The 15,845-nt window shown below is 35.6% G+C and overlaps 2 protein-coding genes across 2 annotated transcripts; one reads left to right on the forward strand and one right to left on the reverse strand.

Moving 5' to 3' along the window:
• The first annotated feature begins 6,022 nt into the window (after positions 1-6,022).
• LOC134745282 (phospholipase A1 member A-like) lies at positions 6,023-8,838 on the forward strand. The gene is made up of 3 exons (XM_063679274.1): positions 6,023-6,113; positions 7,204-7,504; positions 8,153-8,838. Exons 1-3 carry the CDS (start codon positions 6,041-6,043, stop codon positions 8,829-8,831), a joined length of 1,053 nt encoding a protein of 350 aa, XP_063535344.1. The 5' UTR covers positions 6,023-6,040; the 3' UTR covers positions 8,832-8,838.
• A 1,752-nt stretch (positions 8,839-10,590) lies between these two features.
• LOC134745632 (lipase member H-B-like) lies at positions 10,591-13,762 on the reverse strand. The gene is made up of 3 exons (XM_063679744.1): positions 13,616-13,762; positions 12,294-12,585; positions 10,591-11,372 (listed from the first exon to the last, which is right to left on the reverse strand). Exons 1-3 carry the CDS (start codon positions 13,755-13,757, stop codon positions 10,706-10,708), a joined length of 1,101 nt encoding a protein of 366 aa, XP_063535814.1. The 5' UTR covers positions 13,758-13,762; the 3' UTR covers positions 10,591-10,705.
• Positions 13,763-15,845: the final 2,083 nt, after the last annotated feature.

A 15,845-nucleotide genomic window follows, 5' to 3' on the forward strand; every position in this document is an offset into this window, starting at 1 on the left:
TTACAGGTGGCCTACCTCGAAACGCGAAAATTGAAATTTCGTTATCTGCCTCTCTATCGATCGAATATGCAAGAGTGATAGAGAGGCAGGAACCGAACTTTCGATTATCGTATTTCCCGGCAGGCTCTATGATTGTGCTACTGACGCCCTCTACGCAGAGTTTTGCCACAGAATAAGTAATAGTATTATCATGCAGAACGGCCACGCACCGCCCTGCCCCGACTCGAATTACCTCGCCCCGCGATACCAGATTGACGGCCGTTTGCCGGCCGCTCAGTACTATTTTTAAGCAACCTACTCACACTATGACGCATGACGCGTGTACAGACGTGCCGTTCACACATATAAAGGTAAGTGATTTTTGATGTATAGCGTGTCCGCCCTGTGGTTTTGTGTAATATTCCCTATTATTAAAAGCTATTATATTATAGGCTGGAAAAAAGGAAAAAACGGAACCCTTATAGGATCACTCGTGCGTCTGTCTGTCTGTCTGTCCGTCTGTCACAGCCTATTTTCTCCGAAACTACTGGACCAATTAAGTTGAAATTTGGTACACATATATAAGTTTGTGACCCAAAGATGGACATGTAACGTAAACAAATTAATTATACCCACTGGGGCCACTTTTGGGGGGTAAATGAGAAAATTAAAAAATAAAGTTTGTCAAACTATATCCTGTTACATATCAAATGAAAGAGCTCATTGTAAGAATCTCAAATATATTTTTTTTTAATTTTATGACAAATAGTTTAGAAGTTATTTAAGAAAATAGGCAGAAAATGACCATTCCCCACCTTTATCTCCGAAACTAGTGGGTCAAAATTTTTGAAAAAAATACACAAAATAGATCTTTACCTATAGATCACCGGAAACCTATTAGAAATGTGCAGTCAAGCGTGAGTCGGACTTAATTACTTAGTTTTTGATCCGACCCCTACGGATTTTTTAAAGACATTTCACATAAAAAACACATTGTTTAAATTGTGAAATGTACGGAACCCTTGGAACGCGAGTCCGACTCTAGAAACCGCCAAATATCCAAGAAAGGATGGAAAGGCAATTCGCCCCTCCTTCGGAGGTGCGAAAGAAGCAACGATAAGCGAGTCCGACTCGCACTTGGACGGTTTTTTTCTATTAAACAAATCTTGCGAGTTTAATATATATTATGGTGTAGGCGATGGACCCAGCGACCTCTTTGCTGCGCGCGTGCTGGCAGGCTGACCGGGACGGATGCCGCTGCCAGCACGCGTCTTTTGTTTTATAATATAGATTTTTCTCGTGTTCCTTGCAGTGCGCGACAAATGTTTGTTTAGTTTTCACATCGTTTGTAATTTATGTGAAAGTAGCTTGTTACTTTTATATATTCTGTGTTTCTTCATGTGCCATTGTGTGTAAATATTGTGTAATATACTGTACAGACAAAGTTTTCGCGTATTGTTCAACATCTGCGGCACGACAGCCTACATATGGGTTAGTTAAATTGAGTAACTTTTACTTTTTAGGGTTCCGTACCCAAAGGTTAAACGGGACCCTATTACTAAGACTCCGCTGTCCGTCTGCCCGTCTGTCTGTCTGTCACCAGGCTGTATCTCATGAACCGTGATAGCTAGACAGTTGAAATTTTCACAGATGATGTATTTCTGTTGCCGCTATAACAACAAATACTAAAAAGTACGGAACCCTCGGTGCGCGAGTCCGACTCGCACTTGGCTGGTTTTTTTTAGTAACAGCCTCGAAATCGCGAATATTTGGCTCTCCCATAGAAAACTTCCATAGATTGATTAGCAAAATGTGTGAAAAAGCATTATTCTCTCCCGGTTTTGGGGTTGATCCCATAGTCAAAAATGCTCAGTATCTGCTAGATAGAAAAACTTCTGACTAAAAGGAAAGCTTTTGACTATTAAAAAAAGTATAAAATAAATCTGTTTATTTCAATTTATCATCATTTCTTTCTTAAACTTAATAGTTATAATCTATCTAGTTATTTATGTTAAGATTTATTTACAAAATTAGCTTTTGACTAACCTTCGTCTACGGACTCTATGGAGTTATTTATTGGTCTTTTTTATTAATCGTATTATATGTTTCTATATTCCTTTCTTAAACTAAAAGGTACCGTAATACGGATTCAGACTAAGCCAGCATTACTTACTGCAGCAGTAATGCAGTGGGTAGAAATGTCGCGTTGCACGTATAATTGAATAAAAAATACTCTATAAAATTAAATTACTTACCTTTTAAACGTTTCTTGCAGCGCAACTCCTAACTGCATTACTGCTGTAAATGCCAAAATCGATGTTGCTGCCTGTATTTTTAAATCTGCCAATCGAGAATTAATTTCTAATATAGATTTCTCTACAATTTTTGCTCTAAAGTACCTATCCTGTCACAGTCTAATTGCTCTACATCATAGAGTAACTTATACTAGAGCGGTACTGTCATAGTAAATTTTGTAACCACAGTAAATTCACTGCCATCTGTCGACACACTTTAAAACTAAAAATAAATATTTATAAAAATACGATAAAATGTATTTAAATATGGATAAATGATTTTTTTATTTGCATTAATTATTTTTATATGATTTTGACCCATGTTCTTTCACTGGTATGCGTTAAAATTATAAATAACAAACGAAACAGTCAACGCCCTCTATACGAGAGTAGGCCAAAACTAGTGGCGCCATCTGATCGAGAATCAAATTTTCGTGATTCTCGAGGCACGTTTTTTCCTTAGACTGTATCCATCTATTACGGAGTTATATCTATCTTTGCTCTACATACAGACCCTTAATTTTTAACATACTTAAAATTCAAAACAGATAATGTACTGCGACATATATACGGTGTAACTTGAGGAAACCGAATAATTTTAGCATCTTATTCTTGATCATATTTAAAGACTAATTTACCTATAGTTATTACGAATACACAACAATGTATTAGATGTCCCCTCACTACTACATCAAATACGTTTGAGAGTTCCTCGTAGACGTCAGCGCCACTGTCAGAAGAAAAAAATGTTTTCCATTCCCTATAGTAGAACATGCTATGCACGAAATGTATTTATAAGACGTGTTTGTAAACTTTTTAACGAAAATGAAAAACTTAATAATTTGGAATTGTTTAACTGTTCCATTAATTCATTAAAATGTGTTTTTCGGTAATTAATTAATTATGTAAATTTTTCTTATGTATACTTATGTCACTTTCCGGTAATCATGTCATTACTTAGTAATTTCTACATTACTTATTAACTTAATTACCTATACCTACTCATGGGTCGAATCACGAGAATCGGCGAGGTTTTTCTCTTAGATATAATTTACAGTTTCAGTACAAATCTTCCGCCGGCTCTCGTGAGTTTTACCTATACCTACCTTCAAACTGTTACTACCTAGTACCTACCTACATTATGTTTTTGTTGTTTTATAGACTGCAATTTATATACAATAATGAAACTCCAGGTCTTAATTTAAGAAATATTTGTAAACTTGTTTGTAAACGACTGTTTGTTTCTTAAATAAATAAATAATAAATACTGCATTTTAATTTAAAGCTTATAAAAATTCATTAATATTATGTTTGAATTTTTTTTATAAAATTACCTGGTCCAAAAATGTACAACGGTCCGATCACTTCACCCTTGCACTGAATTTAATAATACCTACTCTAATCCTCATCTAACGAGGGTCATACACGGTCAGCAGAACAATAGACATTCAAATAAGGCCAGGTGTCCAATAGATTCGGATACACAGGAAAAAACCACAATAGAATAGTCCGTGAATACCCTTTTTGTCTGTTCAATTCCTTTACTGACCCGTATCAAAACTATTTTGATGCTTTTCAAACACACCTTATAGCGTTATGCTTAAGGTTTGAAATTGTGGGAAGTGTTTAGTTTTTTTAATGACTTTGTTAAGTATTTTGGTATCTTTAGAAAATTGTGATTATATGCAAATGTGTTGATCAGGTAGACAGCTGCATATTGAGGCATAATGTATAGTGACCTTTACCCTCATGTTTCCGATGTACTTATACACTTATACGCAAGTTACAATGAAAATAATCTAAAGTCTGCCAAGCCGTTTCCGTCAGTAGAAAAGGGCGGCAAATTAAAAAAATTTAGGCGCGAAGCATTATCGTCCCATAGAAAATTTGAATTTCGCGCCTTTTTCTACTGACAAATTTGTTTGACCGGCTATATTAGAAACAAAAGAATCCTGTGACATAAATTGTAGTCCCCCTTTAAACTTTTAAAATAAGAATTGACATCAATTTGCTTTTGTATCTAAAGTGTAATTTCTTAAAATTTAAAATCATTAATATAAATAGAGTTTAATAGATACATACTATCAGCTTGATTAAACAAAATATTTACCAAAATACTTAAGTACCTATTTAAACTATTTATATGATATCAATTAGACTCATAATAAAATATTATAAACATTGGTACCAAAAAGATTTTATATAAATTAATGAATTAAATATGCTTCTATTCATAAATATGATGCTTGTTTCATTTCATAATATAATCATAATATATCATATCATTTTAAATTCCTTTAATTTCCGTGTAAACCCACGGTTTTAATTTTCGTATAAAATTTAGCGCCACCTATAAGTTTCGTGCGATACTAACTAACTAACGTACACTTGCTCAGAAACGCACGTTGCCGCGACATCTAGCAGTTAAATGTAGAACTAAGTTGTCAAGCTGCTGGATTGCTGACTTCAATTACCATTTAGTTTCACTATGGAACACGAGATAGCAGCACCAGGCATGATTATTTTAAACAATTTACAAATTCAAATGAATTATTTATTGACTGTCTTCAGTCAATAAATAATTCATTTGAATTAACATGATGGATACCTAATAAAAATTGATGTCTTGAAAAAGTTACTTACAACATTTTTAAGGATAGATAATGCCGATTTTAATATTGTTTTACATACCATTTTAATTTTATTCATAATTAATTGATCTGTAGATATCATAGATTGTAGCCATCTAACCACACGGCACGGCAAGTAAACTTGGTTCATTAAATAATACATACAGTGTGTAAATTCAATACGGGCGAATATACAAACGGTGGTTAGTATAGGAACTTGGGCTTCATATAAAAAAAATTGCGACGAAGTCCAATAAGATGACTTCGCTTGTAGTGACTAATCGCTTACTATGACCTAAAATCCTATTTTCATGAAATTAGGTCCGGTTATACTGACACACTCACTGCTTTTCGTGGCCGTCCCCACATCTTCCCTGCGAGGACTTTTGGGGGCGTGCGGCCGTGTAAGTTCTTTTAGTTTTGATTCTCAGTGATAAGTTAAATAATTGGTACAAGGTTAAAAAAACTAAATCTCTCACTTATACTCAATTAGAGATTAATTTGGAAAAAATAACAAAAATAAGAAGTTAATTAAGTATGCTTTATATGATATCCGCTTAGTGTGACGTATTTGTCACTTCCCTTCGATGTCATTACAAGCGGATTCTACTGTATATACAAATGTCAAAAATCTAAAACCATTAAAAAACGAAAAATACAAATATCAATAATATTATGGGAATCATAAAATCTTTTACCGTAAAGAATGCCTGGTCAATCAAAAACCGCTTTTAACTTTTTAACAAATAGCCCGTCGTCGTAAGAAGCCGCCTCTGTTATTTCACGGCTCAGGCTGTTATAAATTTTTTCACATCTCTGAAGATGTTATGGTCCTATGACGCTTAAAAATACAAACAATAATAGCATCTGAATATTCAGATCGAAAATAACCTTACCATAAGTCAAAGGTTTAAACTTGAAACGTGCCTACTAGTACATATACACTATATAAGCGAGCAAACGCTTAAGATACAACGATATTACAAGTTCACAGTATTAATAGCACATATTCTTAAAAAAATATTCAACAATAACACGTAGATAATGTTTTAAGTGCAAATTCTATAGTAATAGAAGACGCAAATTTTAAAAATGGAGAAGTTTTTAGACAATACTAAAGTGATATGTGTTGTGTTGATGTGTGCTTTGGTGAACGCAGTTGAATATAATGAAACCAATGAGGGTTACGCACAAAATTTCGTGCCTATTTGTAAGTATTACATTGGGATTACTCTCTAATTTATGGGTTTATCTTATTAGGTTCTCATGTAGACATTTGACATGACAGATATTAAACATTTAACAGCTACCTACATAGGAAAATATAAATGAGTAGAAAACTCTCAGATTTCATATTTGGATAAGGGCAGAAAATGATAAATCTTTATGAAGATTATCGTATTTGGAGAAATCCGCTACCTAACAGTTGATATGATAATGATGGCTGTGATAGAGTATCCTATAAGTAATTACCTATACAAATTTCCATAATAACATTAATATAACTGATTCCTTTTTTACGAAAAATGACAAGAAAATGATGTCGATAATATATTTTCTGTAGGTATTATGCTGCGTCCGCATATGTTCACATGTACGTTAAGGATGAAAAAAAATTAAAGTAGAAATAGTTATTACTGGGTAGGGGGAGGTCCGCTATTATTTTCTTAAGAATATTTGATTTCTTTGCAATAATCTTATTGTAGTTTAATTCTGTTAGTGTGTGCATCCATCCCCATGATATATTTCGCATTTTTGCATGATTCGAAAAACACAGAGTATAATAGTACATTATGATACAAGTGTGCTAAGTTGGTCATTACACACGAGGCGATATTGTGCGCGCGAGCTGTAAGCGAGCGCGCAATAAGAAAGCCGATGTGTGTAATGACCAATGCACACGCGTTTCATACGACGTTTTTCAACACACTTGCGAGAAAAAAAAGAAACTCATATTAATCAAATTTTAATAGTTAAAACAGTTAGTATTGTGTGTTGCATCTGTCATACTGCCGGCCGCCCCTCGCCCCGGCCGCGAGGAGCGTGCCGGTGCCCGCCAGTCTGACCAATTAAAGAAGGCTCCCTTTCCATGCATATTATTAGAAATCAGTTACCTTCCTAACTCAGTCGGATAATATAATGAAAAAGCACGAGTGGAATAATACACTGAAAGAGCACGCGTGTTTAATATCTAGGATTATGACTTATGAGCCAAAAATCGGTGGAATAAAAACGTCGTTTTGAGCAAGTGTGTTGAAAAATTAATTATCCATTTCAGTGTTTCAACATTCTTTCCACAGGCCCTGGTGTAAAAAAACCCGCCGATATCAAACCAAACAATTTGGGTAAAATTAAAATCGCAGTTTTCGATGGCGGTCCGAGTTTATTCTCCAAATGGATGTCTTATAACTACCGCAACATACGAACCCTGGTCAAGGACCCTAATATGGACCTCAGACGAAAGACGATTGTGTATTGTCCTGGATATTTAGAATATACTGCGTTGCCTGTTGGAAGGGTTTTGATGATGCAGTATAAGAGGTTGGGGTACAACGTGTTAATTATAGAATATGTGCACTTCACCACAAACATATTCCCCGTGTAAGTATTATAATACTATTTCGATTTTATCTTCACGACAGCTTTTGATCTGTCCATCTTTGGGCGTTGGCTTTTATTATATTAGGTATAATTTCTTCTACTTGTTTTCATTTTTGTTAAGATCATCAGTTGTAGTGAATTAAATTTATAATTCTGCGAACCATTCTGATTCCTATAAAACATGCATCAATAAAAATACATACTTTCAGTTAGTCGTAATATCATAAAATCATCTTACTACTTACTTTTGTAGCTCTATTTCTATGATCTACTTTTACATCCTATGCTCTCTCTTGCGACTTTTGTAAGTAGATCCAATCTTGTTGAAACAGTAACACACACAGTTATAGTAACAGTTGTAATGTGAATTTTAATTTATGATAATTTTTTAATTAATTATTATTATCAATTATTATGTAACTTAATGTAACGGACAGTGTATGATTGATATCAAATAAAAATCTATCTATCTATCTATCTATTATGTTATGAACTATGACGTCTTTTTCTAACTCATGTTCTTCTCTTATCTATTCAAAATATTATTTATGTAACAACTGCGTATAGGATCATTACCACACATCCACCGACTTGCAAAACTGAATTTAGTAGCAAACGTAGGTAATTTAATTGTCATTACGATTTCAGCGCGGCACGCTTGATGCGTCCTGTCGGCAAGCACGTCGCCGAATTGCTAGCCAAACTGACTACGGTTGGTCTCGACCCGAAAAAACTGGAGCTGGTTGGCCTCAGCCTTGGAGGCGTGTCCATGGCCTTCGTAGCCAAGAACTTTCAACAAATTACTGGTAGAAACATCTCAAAGCTTACCGCTCTCGACCCTGCTGGACCCTGCGCCAGACAATTTGGACCAGAGGATAGATTAGACCCGTCCGATGCCGATTTTGTCCTTCATGTGGCATCTAATAGTGGAGGATATGGCTCAAGCATACCACATGGTCATGTATCAGTCTATGTGAACGGAGGGGAGTACCAGCCTGGCGTCTTTTCGATGTATATGTGCGATAACCTGTGCAGTCACATACAAGCGTTCTTTATATGGATTTTGGCGTTGGATAACCCTGGCAAGTTCATAATGATGCAATGTGATTCTCAACAGCAAGCGAGAGATCACAACTGTTTTGAGAGGAAGCCAACGGTAACGAACACTCTGGATCTATATACGGATAGAAATAAGCCGGGTATTTATTACTTGGCAACAAGTCCCAAATACCCGTATTATTTGGGTGAGAAAGGCTTGAAAAAGAGTGGCGCGGTAATTTTGAACCACATAAGTGAGCTTAATGCCGTTGACGTGCTGCGGGTCTGAAGATACACGTGACGTGACGTTCTCAAGATAAAAACACAATTAGTTACAATATTAAACACGTTATTTTACCTTTTATTTTTAAAGACATCTTTAAACATCAGATAAAAGTCAAAATGTTTTTTTAAGACAATGTATACACATGTTGACAAGCCTAGGTTTACACAAGTTTCTTGCGTTTAACGTCAATGTGTGAGGTCAAAGACGCGCGTATTAAAAATGAATTTACATACAGTAGTGTAAAATATAGTAGCCGGGGTCCCTTTGTTTGATATAATTATTAAAAGTCATATTATCATTTGTCATAATTTTGAAACCGTTAACTTTTCAGGATTTTCCTCTGGTTAACATATAGATAGGTTAGGTTAGGTTAGGTTTGTTCTATGGCAATCCTGAAAAGTTACGCGTTTCTGAGAAAAACCAAATTATGACTAATGATAATATGACAATCATTACATTATGACTTTCAATAATTATGTCAAACAATAGAGACCCATAGTAGCCTTCTAGGGCCCAGCCATACAAATGAAAAATGCAAAATTTGCCACTGCAATTTGAACCCATAGTGCAGGATTTTGCTTTGTTTGAAAACTGAACGAAACAAGACAAATTCAAACTGTTCCAATAGAGAATATTAGGCGAAACTCTGCACAGGGGGCGCCACTACCACAATCTGAGGGTCTATCACAAAACAAGAAAATCGAAACTTCGTTATCCAACATCTCTGTCACTCTTGCATATTCGAGCGATAGAGGCAGATAGCGAAATTTCGGATTCGCGTTTCCCGGTAGATTCTCTGTACATGCACAAAAGGCGGTTTGTTTACAGTGTAAACAAACCGCATTGGTGCATCAATGTCATATTTTATTATCTCTGAAAACTTGTCAAAAAACTGTTAAAGGCACAGTATGTAAAAGTTACTAAACGGGCTACTGCTGCACTCTGGTGGCAGAACATTGCAATAAAAAATTGAATATGATTTAAATTTCATGGAACTGAATAAGTAATATAGATAGGACTTTGGGTCTTAGAAGGATAGCACTTTATTTTATACAACAGTAAAATTACTTAATATATTCCAAAAATAGGTATAGACACAATATGTCTTTATTCCATTTGATTGAAGTATTATATAGCTTGTATAGCTGGTTACATTTCATATTCGTTTGAATTTTATATGACATACACTTTTTGTATCTCGAATATAAAACTAAAACTAACTATCTTTTGCACCTAAAATAGTCAGGTAAATATTGTTTATAGAACAAAAAATAAGCACTTCAAAAATGAATATTACATTTATCTTTTATTAAACCATAGTCAGCAGACATATTAGATACAATTGATTTTAAGTAACTATAATTAATATCACATATTGAATTGTACCAATAAAACTTAACTAATAGTGGTAACCAGAATAAGAGTAAACCGACAGCAGCTTAAAATTTTAGTTTAAGGTGTAGATATTATTTGTAAAAATGTATAATATGAGAAGTTGTAGATCCAGAGAATTAAAATGAACTTTAAATTACTATTATTTTTATAACAAAAAGACAAGCATTTGACCGCAATCTCACATGGTGGTAAGTGCCGATGCAGTGTAGGATGTATATTCACTCTCGATTTAAAAAGATCCAAGTTATAGTGGACTGGGAATAAAAAAAAAACAAATAAGAATAATATAAAAGTAAGAATTATACAATAAAATTAAATTCTTATTAAAATCATGATTATGTTTCTGAATACTTGTATAATTTATTTTGACTACTTATAGCATTTCATTTTCAAAGAACACATCACGTCAGCCATTAAGCGTAACAGGTATATATTACATTAACACAATATCTGCTTTTTCTCATTCAATCAACTTATTTCACTTAAAAAATATCATTTAAAGATGTGGAAAAACGGAACGTCCCCGGCTTTGCTTTCTTCAACCCTCTCTTCCCCATAGCATACGGGTACCAGTTACTCGTCTGAAGATAATAGATTCCTGGTTTACTTCTATCAGTATATAAGTCTAATGTATTAGTAACCATTGGTTTTAAATTGTAGCAGTCACCATCTCTGACCTGCTGCATCGTATCGCAACGCACACCGATGAAAGAACGAGGGTTGTATAAAGCTGATAGCCAAAGTAAGTATCCTCTGATATGACTGCAGAAGATGTGACAAGGTAGCCAAGATATTTGCCCTGGTTGGTATTCTCCTCCGTTGACGTAGAATATGACATGTCCGACAGGGAGCTCTATGCCAAAGCCGTCCATGTTTGTGACTATAGCGCGGACGAAGTCAGCATCGGAAGGGTCCAGTCTTTGGTCTGGTGCTGCCTGTCTAAAGCAAGGCCCGGCAGCATCCAGGGCAGTGAGTGAGGAGATGTTTTGGCCGGTTATTTGACGGTAGTTCTTGGCGATGAAGCTCATGGTGTGGGCGCCGAGGCTTAGACCGACGAGCTCCAGTTGTTTTGGGTCGAGACCGTGCGCTGCTAGCTTGACCAGCATTTCGGCTACGTGCTTGCCAATCGGTCGTATTACGCGCGAGGCTCTGAAATAATATAAATAGTATTATATAATAAACATAAACTTTTTGTCACGAGTATTTTCAGCTCTTGATCTCTAAGTTACCTTGATTTCTCGAAATATAATAATTTCTAAGACGTACGATAAGTAACTACGATTTCCAGACTTCCGTGACCGAAGTGTCCCATCGAGATCCTATATTACTATAGTAGCACCGTCCGTTAGTCTGGCCGACCATGTAAGGCAATAAACAGTCCAAATGTTGTCGTACTTAAGATATATCACTATTGCAGATTGCCTTTTGGATAAAAAACGGTGTCGAATTCGCCCACAAAGGGTTTCGTACATATTTAACTTTATTTTACAAATAAAATATATTTATATTTATTTTTAGATTTAAGATTTCATAGACTGTATATTTTACAAATTAATAATTCTCAAAGTTTTCCCTGTACTTGTAGTGTAACACGATATTATTTGCCAAATTTCATAGTTCTAGGCCAACGGGAAGTACCCTATAAATTTTGATTCCCTTGAGAGTGTCGAAATATACTATTTTTGCAGCAAAAAAAGGCCGTATTTAGAAGTTTGATTTTTTCACAGCTTCTAGGGGCTGTAGATCTTAGTATACGGTTTTAATTTCAACTCGATCCTCCACACGTTCCCGAGATAAAGGGTCTTGATAGACAGACGGACGGACGGGCGGAAAAAAGTGATTCTATAAGGGTTCCGTTTTTTCCTTTTGAGGTGCGGAACTCTAGAAAGAGCCAAAATGTCATTAACAAGGTTATTAAATATAATCTGTAATATTTTCGTCATGAAGATTTAGCCTTTTTAGGACGAAAATGACGGGCATATAGTAGGTATAAAGTATAGTTTGACGTTATAAACATTAATTTTTTTAACATAAACATTGCAGAGTTATAAACATTGCATAGGTACTTACAGTGGATATAACCGTGCTGTAAATTCCAAAGTATCCAACAACAACACATTATATCCCACATCCTTATATACTTTTCCTAGTACACTCCCAAAAGGCCAGCTAGTAGAATCCAAGTAACCGCCACAGTATAGTAAGGTCTTCTTACTAAAGTCTATATCCTTGTTCTTGGCTAGGTTCCCTATGTGGTAATAATCGTATGATCTAGTTAGTCTGTGGTCTTTGTTCATCACTGTCATATAGAGCTTCTTTAGGCTTTTCGGTTTGATGGCGGCAGGTTTGTCCGAGTTTGGGCCTGTAATTAATGAGTTTAGAATGTATAGATTCGAAACTAGGATTCGAATTCTACTTTTTCGGATAAATTTTAATGTAAACATTTGTTCTAAATAACATAACTCAATCTATTTTGAATAAAAAATCATCATCTTCCTCGCGTTATCCCGGCATTTTGCCACGGCTCATGGGAGCCTGGGGTCCGCTTGACAACTAATCCTAAGAATTGGCGTAGGCACTAGTTTTTACGAAAGCGATTGCCATCTGACCTTCCAACCCAGAGGGGGAACTAGGCCTTGTTAGGATTAGTCCGGTTTCCTCAAGATGTTTTCCTTCACCGAAAAGCGACTGGTAAATATCAAATGATATTTCGTACATAAGTTCCCAAAAACTCATTGGTACGAGCCGGGGGTTTGAACCCGCAACCTCCGGATTGAAAGTCGCATGCTCTTACCGCTAGGCCACCAGCGCTTCTCAAATAAAAAATGCATTATTTTTAAAATTTACGACTTGAAATACAAAAAAAAGCTTTTCGGTTCTGGGCTTCTACTTAACTCAGACGTTTCACGGCGTGGCAAACAATCTGGATGCGTGACCTGTTGCATAAACAAATGAACTAGACTTAGCCACCAAACTAACTAAGGAAAGTATAAGATTTTACATTAGGTTATCACCTTTTTTATTATTTATGAGCTCCCGATATTTCGACGCAGTTGCATGCATCATGTTCACAGGTGACTGAAGATGCCGCTGATGGGTGTCAAAGTTGTAATACAAAAGGTAATCACGGTCTATATCCTGGTCAATATAAGTCTAGTGAAACTAACCGTGAATCATTCAAAACTCTAATCCTAACAAGGCCTAGTTCCCCCTGTGGGTTGGAAGGTCAGATGGCAGTCGCTTTCGTAAAAACTAGTGCCTACGTCAATTCTTAGGATTAGTTATCAAGCGGACCCCAGGCTCCCATGAGCCGTGGCAAAATTCTAGAATAACGCGAGGAAAATGAAGATGAGATACAAAATTTAGGTCTTGTAAGGTTAATAGGTACTTACAGTCGGGAAGCAATCCAAGTGGGTAACCTTCGGCTTCTCTTGAAAATTCCACCGCCGCCACGAACAGGAACATAAACACAACAATGTATGTCCCTAACACCTCATGGGTCAGATCCATTTTTACAAGATGTTCATACACCATTATCTCAAAGCTTACCAAGCCATGTTTTTGTCTCCTTTGAAATCTTACCAATTCCGGTTTTCATTTTATATTTTTAAATCAAAGAAATTTTATATAAGTTACGTCTTGAGTTATAAAATATAAATACAAAAGCGCCCAGAAATTGAACCTTTTGCCTCAACGGAACTAGATGTTTTTATACAACTGTTTCGATAGTACCTAACACGAATTTTTCAATCACTTCGCTCTTTAGATATTCTCACAAGTCTCGCGGCACTAGGTTATCACTAATTTAGAAATATAACTACGATGGCGGCTGTTTCTTCTTAAGAATTACGATATTGTTTTTAATTGGTCAAAAACGTGCTAAGAACCGCAATGACAAAGGACTAATCAGCGAACGTTTGACACACGCCGTCCTTTTACGAGTATAAAGATGCGTCCTGTGTGAACCAAAAAGCCCTACGGTCGTAAACAAAGCTGGCCGATAGGCCCTTCTTGAAGAATATACTCATTATTTGCAAGTGATTCATGCACCGTATAAGCTTATCAGTTAGGGCTGTCAATGCCATGAAACCATGTGTTCTTGGTAAATAAGTGACGGCGATTAGTTTAGTGTGTTTCTAAGTTGTGCAAGTTGAACAGTTTTGGCTCTTGTCATAACTAGACTATAATATATCGCTGTAGGTCAGAAGTTTTGGATAAAAAGGCAACTCTTCCAGCTTTCAATATGCAATTTCAGTAATATGCTGAGACAGGGCCTCTTCCCTACTGCACACATTGCTGGACCCGTGTGTAATTTTTATGTTTTTAATGTGTAAATGATTTTATTTTTGTTTTTGTTTTTGCTATTATTTTTATATTCCCTTTTTTAAGCATCTTATTTCTTTCATCGTATTGTCCTGTGTATGTGTGCTTTATGGAATAAATGTCTTTCTTCTTCTTCTTCTTTCTGGAACGTCAATATAAAGAAGCCGGTGATTCCAGCTCTATTGTTGTTCAAATTAGGAAGGTTTGGCTGACTTTTTCATGGATGAAGTTGAGGATATAGGTTAACAACAAAATAATAAATTAGCTCTGGAATGAACTGTCGCCTGCGGCATTTCCGGACCGGATACGATCTTCGAACTTTCGAGAAAAAAGCGCGTATTTTCCTTCTGGGTGAATTTTCACTGTTTTACATAGTATGTTTTTAAACATTTCCGAAAGGTGTTACTGCCTATTTGGTACTTAAAAAAAATGCCGGTAGAAAAATATCCATAGCTTTTTATGAAAACTCAAACGAGTATATATTAATGCAATAAGTTCTGATCAAGGCGCATTTGTCCAACCTTAAGAATAATAAGAGACTGGAACTATTAACGATAACAATATAACGTATTGTTCTGGGTCTGTCCCTACTAAAACATTTTATCAGAATATCACATGAATATAAACGACTGCAAAGTGGTTTACACGATCAAGCAGATTTATAAACTTGTTTAGTTCCTCGTTTATGACCTACCATAATAGACCTAGGTCAAAAAGACCAGTTGAACCTTCTAACATGTCTAGAAAGCTACGTAGATAGTTAGTCAGCATCAATAGTAGCAGATGAACAACACATAACAATTATCTGCCACCCTGGTATAATGGCACGGGCCGTAACGCGCGCTCAGACTCAATGGTACACAATGGCCGGCTGCGCATAAAAGGAACAATGGTATAACAACCCCTTAATATACATTCTTACTAACTTAACCAGCCTATTGATACTCAACACAACAGCCCAATTACGCAGACGCCCATCGCCTAAACTAACTTAATTAATACATAATTACCCGTCTACCCCAGTATCAAAGATGCAAACCCATGACCCCAAAAAAAAATGTAATTTACCTCTGCTTAGATTAAATTAAATTGGCCTCAAATAAAACGTTGTGATCGTCTAGATAATGGCAGGACACTACCGCTATGTGTAATAACCCAGAAACTTTTTACATTAGAAGGATAAGTATAGCCATTACAAAACACAAGATATCTAAATATTTCTTATTGAAAACTATTAGAATTTAGAGAAACAAACTTAAAGGAATCAGGACAGTTATTTATAGATAAATTTATTATGAT

This window comes from Cydia strobilella, chromosome 11 (genome assembly GCF_947568885.1).
Source record: "Cydia strobilella chromosome 11, ilCydStro3.1, whole genome shotgun sequence".
Lineage (NCBI taxonomy): Eukaryota > Metazoa > Arthropoda > Insecta > Lepidoptera > Tortricidae > Cydia > Cydia strobilella.